This window comes from Catharus ustulatus, chromosome 1 (assembly GCF_009819885.2).
Source record: "Catharus ustulatus isolate bCatUst1 chromosome 1, bCatUst1.pri.v2, whole genome shotgun sequence".
Taxonomy (NCBI): domain Eukaryota; kingdom Metazoa; phylum Chordata; class Aves; order Passeriformes; family Turdidae; genus Catharus; species Catharus ustulatus.
In genome coordinates this window covers 62,177,158-62,183,157 of record NC_046221.1, presented here as the reverse complement: position 1 = coordinate 62,183,157, position 6,000 = coordinate 62,177,158, and the positions used below count along the sequence as shown (strand labels likewise).

Here is a 6,000-nt window from a genome sequence, read left to right as displayed (position 1 = left end):
TATATAGATAATAATATTAACGTTTAAAATTTTAAAGCTGTGAGATGTGCAAAATTGCAGTAACAACAGCCATGAAAGCACCTAGGACTGGCATAATTGTTACCCTGAGAGTTTTCAGGGCTGTGTTTGTTTATTCCAACACATAAGTTACAGCCATCAGAGCAGAGCAGGCAGGAGATAGGCAGGAGCACCACACACACAAGCGCACCCTATAAATTGCCATGCAGTGGATGCAACAGCAATGTACCCTTGAGCAGAGTCACCCATCCACACCTTGGGCACTATTACTAACTGTGCAGCCAGCACCTGAAAGAGGGAAGGGACCCTTCCCCTCTGTCTGGTACTTGTAGGACCTTATCTGGGTTACCATGTCCAGTTTTGGTCTTCTCATTACAGAAGCTCATTGTCATTCCGAAGTGAGTCTATGAAAAGGTGATCAAGATGGCCAGGAGGCTGGAGAACGTGATGTATAAGGAGAGGTTGAGAGCTCAGCCTGCACGGTTTAGAGTAGAAAAAGTTAACAAGAAACTTTGTGGCTAAATAAAGCTACTTAATGTCATGACATCAAGAAGATGGAGCCCAGACTTTTCTCAGAGATGGATGGTTTTGGTGATCCTGTGTTTCTCAAGTTGGAACACGGGGAGTTTTGAGTATTTATTAGCAATTTGTTTATCACAAGATAAACACTGCAACAGGTAGCTCAGAGAAGTTATGGAAACACTGTGCTGTCCTTGGAGGTGCTCAATACTCCACTGCACATGGACTTGAACAACCTGATATTAAACATAATGTCTTGGAGCAGGGGCTTGGTCTTGGTCCAGACATCTCTTTCAATATGAATTACAGTTCTGTGATTCCACTGGTGAAGTGATCCTGATTCAAATACACGAACATTACAAGGATTAAAAGAATTAAAAAGCTAAATAAATATCTTTCCCCGTTGCGGCATTTCCACGTGTGACCCTTTGAATATGCAGCAAAGTCCTGTTACATGCCCGGCATAGATATTTGAATATCTGCCTATACAACCCTTGTGCTTTCTGTGTAACTGTTGTTCCTGTCTCCTGGTTCAACTTCAAGAGTTCTGTATATGTCAGTAAGTTCAGAATCCAGATAAGAAGCTTAAAGTCAAAATTCTGCTCAGTAATTTGCACTTGGAAAGTACTCCCAGTGCTCCATAACCTTCACTCCAGCAGACAGGAGCATCCTTCATTGTAAGCTGTGTGTTGTGGTGCCTCCATAATGACCATCCTCCCTTGGTCAAAGGTACACCTCCAGGTACAGCAACGCTGCAGCCAGAAGTGTTTGGGTTATAGGAGCAAATTTCATTTAGCAACAGGCATTGAGGAAAAAAAGGAAACCATTTTCTTTCTCCTATTTTGGAAAGTCTTCTGTATTTGTAATGGTGTTAGGCCTTTTGCTCCCCCACAGCATCTGATTTTAGGGGAATACCAACAGATAACATCCTACGGTGATCACATCTATCTTCCAAATCAGCTTTTGCTCGTGGTGATTTGTGTATCAGCCCTGTGAGGTCCCACAGATTGGTTCATTATCTCTGACATACAGAATGTCCAACTCCATGTGGCAACACCTGCCTCTGTTTAATGGCAGGAAACCATCGCTGGCAGGCGTGGTATTTCAGAAGCTGAATAATTACAGAATCACAGAAGGGGTCAGGTAGGAAGGGACCACAGGGGTCATTGGGTCCAGCCTCCCTGTTCAAGCAGGGTCACTCATGTCACAGCACCGCGTCCAGACGGCTCGAGTGCCTCCATCAAGGGACACTCCCCAGCCTTTCTGGGCAATCGCACAGGAAAGAAGTTCTTCCTCACGTTCGGGTGGAACTTCCTGTGCCTCAGCTCCTGCCCGTTGCCTCACGCACAGCCGGGAGCCGAGCCTGGCTTCCCGCTGCCATTCCCGCACTGTGGCGATGCCCGAGCCCTGAGCTCCGCGCGCTCCGCCGGCCCCGCACGCGCCGCCTGCTTCCCGCCCGCCCCGTGTTTACCCCGAGGCCCCGCCCCCTGACGTCACCGGCGTGGCCGTGACGTCAGGAGGGCCCGGGCGGCGCCCGGCGGGCGGCGGGGGGGCGCCCCCAAGATGGCGGACCAGATCCCGCTGCGCCCGGTGCCGCGCAGCGCCCAGCGCAGGGCGGCCTATTACAGCAGCGCCGCCGCGGCGCAGCGGCACAGCAGGTACGGGCAGGGCCGGCGCGCTGGGCGGCCGCTGCCCCTCTCCTTCCCCTCTCCTTCCCCTGTCCCCAGCCGCGGGCGGGGCGGCGTGCGCCCCTCGCCCAGCCCCGCTGCCCTGCGGCGCTCCCGGACCGCCCGCCCGCCCGCTCCGCGGGGAGGGCGGGAAGGGGCGGCGGCCCCGCCGTGGATGGCGGAGCGGGTGTCGGCAGTCGCTGGCTCCCGCAGGCCTCCGCGGCGGTGGCCGCTTCTCCCGGGCCGCTGTCGCCGTGTCCCCGCGGCGGGGCTGGGGCCGGGACGGGCTGCGGTGGCGGCGGGAGGATGCGCAGGGCGCCCTCGGCCCGGCTGCTCCCGGCGGCGGCCCCCGCCCGCGGGTGCGGCCTTCGCTCGGCCGGCCCCACCGCCCGCAACTCCGCGCAACTCGGCTCCCTCGCCAGGAGTTCACTTAGGAGCGGGATGCCCGCGGCGGGGGGCTTGTTTGGGCGTCCTTAGTAAATATGTTGCGAGCTAGTTGCTGGGTGCTAGCACAGACACACCATTCCTGATTGTGGGAATTAAAATAACTTCAAATTTCCTAAAAGATACGCTACTGGGGTTAAGCAATTTGGAAAATATAATTTGAAGGTCTGCCATCAAATTGTTTCCAGGTAAAAAGTGACCGTTGCTTTGCTTCCCATTATTCTGAATTATTTTTAGATATACTGTTGTGAGCAAGCAAAAACTTCGCCCCATAATTTTGGTATCTCCATTGGATAGCACTGTTACAGTGAATCATGTGATTATAGTTGCTTGTTACAGGTTTCTTTCCTCTTTTGGTTCTTGTAGAGCCTTGTTTGTGGATAGAAGGACTGGAGAGAAGAGTTGTAGGATCTGAAGTAAATGGGCTTGCTAAGAACAGAATAGCTGGTGCTCTTGTTCTGGTTCAGATACAGTGATAAATCTGTTTCATAATGAATGAAATGTATTTACTTCTTCGTCTAAATGGCATAACTAACAAAAAAGATTGTTTAAAGATGTGCAAAATAGGTTAGGCTTACATTGTGTTGTCTTGATTCTTAAACTAGACAAAGGTTTTTTTATGAACATTCACATGTTGGTAGGACAGTCTGCCACAGTATTAGCCTTCCCCATCTCACTAATGTCACTTGAATGTCTGACAATTTGTAGTAGGTTTGTCCTCAGTCTTGAGGTAGGGCGCTGTCATCATCATTCACCCTGGTCCTTAGAGAATTGAATCAAAGAATGCTCTCACTGAAATTTGCCTCTCAGTAGGTCTAGTGCTTGAGAATAAAGAGGAGGATTGGTAGCAAAAACTTAGTCCAGACTGTGAAAGGTGCTGGGGGTTCTGTAGTAGGTTAACCAGGAGTGTTCTGGTGATTTGAAAAATGCTGTAGATGTGATGGGTTAAGTCTGTAAGTTAGATGGTTACACAAGTTAGTTGAAGGTGTGTGTGCAGATGTCACTGCAGTTCTTTAGACAAACTATTTAATTGTGGCTTTTTAAGCAGTTTTAACAAGCTGTAGGAACTAGCAAGGAACTATCAACTCTTTACAGATTTGCTTCTTGCCCTGTCTTTCATGAACATTGCCCTCCAAAGATTGTGATTACGTTCCTTCCAGTTTAGATGACATCTTTCCGAGTCATGGTCTTTCATAATTTGTGTATTTAACGTAGTGATTCTCCTCAAAAGTGATTATTTATGTTTTTCATTACTCTTGTGCAACTTTTTGTAGCTATATAAAACCTTTAAAAATTGACAGGCTTATTTATTGTGTTTCTTCATTTTTGATCCCTTGATTAATAGATTGCTCATTTGAGCTCTGAGAATTAGAATACTTACACCAGCCTTTTCACTCACTTGATTGGATTTATTTTACTAAATGTGAGTTTAATAGGTTGGTCATTCTCCTTCAAGAATACCTTATCTTGAATTTGTGAGAACATCTCTGGAAGGTGTCCTATGAACCTGCAATAAAAACGTGGGAATGCTTGTGTGGAGTCTACTACAGCTGTCTTGTGTAGAGTCAAAGGGGAAATGTGGCTATGCAGAACATCAAATTCCACCTTGTAAGTCTTATGGCTCTAAACTTGTAATTGAACTGCAACTTCTATGTCTTTATGAATGATTCATCCTGCTTTTCTAATCTTTATCTTCAGCACAGACTCTGAAGAAGTTTTGCATTCCTGTGGAAACTGCAGCAAAGGTCCTGATGTCAGATACTTATGAGAGTGTTGAAGTCACTGAGGTCTCTGATATGCAGAAACCTGGCACGTGCATGTACGCTTGAGGATTTTGTATAAAAGGGTGTAATGCGTGTCTCTGAAGGTGTCTAGGAACAAACACCTATTAAAATATCCGAAGTTGGTATGTCAGGTTTAATCCAGTGCAGTTGTTTCTGGACCTTCAAGAGTCTTTGACTTGCTTTGATTTGTTTCTTCAGTGAAGAATTTACGGGTTTTTTTAAAGGCTTATACACACATCCATAGGTGTGGTAGTGTTTTTAACTCCAATTAACTGTCCTGCTGCTGTGCAACATCAGTTAATACAACTCGTCAGTTGCTAACCCTTATTGGCCTCACAGCTAAATTGTAGGATGACTTCTTTTGCATGAGCTAAGCAGTCTGTAGGAGTCTTTGCCAGTGTTGCTGTATCTCACTTTGCAGTGAGGACAAAGACTTTCATACTCAGTGTTTCTCCATTATGCACTTTGTGCTTCTGAGATTTATTTAGACAGACTGATAGTGCATATTTTAAAGCTGGAATATATTTGCCCACACATACCTAAAGAAACTTTGATAATATGCACACTTCTGTATAAAATTGTAGCCAGCTAAGAATCATGAAATGACCTGGGATGTATTTTATATATAAATAAACATGATTAGATTAATGTATTTTATATATACTGTATATGCTAAGACCTGTTAAAAAGATTAAAAATATGTGTTAAATATTACCTATGGTTCAATGAACACTTGCATCCTGTTCTGCTTTTATTTCTGGTGTTTAAGTGCAACTCATTACTCATGCAATAGAAATTCAGTTTTTATATTTTCTGTCATCTTTCCCTACCTCAGATGGACAGAGAACTGTTCATGTGCTGCTGTTAACAATTAGAGAAATCTATCTTGGAGGAAAAAGTTGTTCACCTTAAAGTTAATTTGAAAAATCCTTGCTGTTGTTTAGTATATAAAACTTGCATAGTTGTAAAAAGGCTTGGGGGAAAAAGCTAATTGGTTCAGCACTTGTTTCAGCATCTTGTCCTTCAGCTTGAAGGTTGTTACTACAGGAAAATAGTTGCTGCTTTTTGTTTGCATGGTGAGTGAGAAGGAGGACCAGAGAACATTCAGGTTCACCTTAAATGTGCAGTGAGGCTTATTCTCATCTGTTTGACTTGTATTTGTCGCCATCAACTGCAGAGTAATCAACTGCTGAGCAGAGGAAGGAAGTTGACTCTGCTATGCCTGTGCTGTCATGTGCGGTTGAGGGCAGGAAAACAAGAAGCCTGGTGGAATTTTGAAGCTGATAAGGAACTAAACAGTCGTCAACCATCATTTATCCATAAAAAAGAATACCTGGTTTATTCAGGTGTTCTATGCTTACTGCTGTCAGTGTATGATTGTATTTGGCCTAATAGGGCTGAGGAGAGAGGTGTTGGGACTCCTGAACTGGTCTCAGAAAATCACATCTTTCCAGCTCTCCTTTACGTGACATAAATTCACTTGCACTCCAGATATTCCTAAGGGTGGTGTCATGAAAGATACCCACTCACTGGGAAGAAAGCTCTTGCATGATTGTTCATGGTGTGGG

At 45.7% G+C, this 6,000-nt stretch overlaps 1 protein-coding gene across 2 annotated transcripts in view; it reads left to right on the top strand.

Moving 5' to 3' along the window:
* The first annotated feature begins 2,087 nt into the window (after positions 1–2,087).
* The window catches only part of ATP9B (ATPase phospholipid transporting 9B (putative)), a 172,500-nt gene continuing 168,587 nt past the window's right edge, over positions 2,088–6,000 (top strand). The window contains exon 1 of one of the 2 annotated variants that reach the window (XM_033052712.1): positions 2,088–2,195. In XM_033052712.1, coding sequence (XP_032908603.1) covers positions 2,101–2,195 — 95 coding nt within the window. In that variant the 5' untranslated portion in view covers positions 2,088–2,100. The remainder of the gene's footprint in view (positions 2,196–6,000) is intronic. The other variant, XM_033052723.2, reaches the window with a different exon arrangement.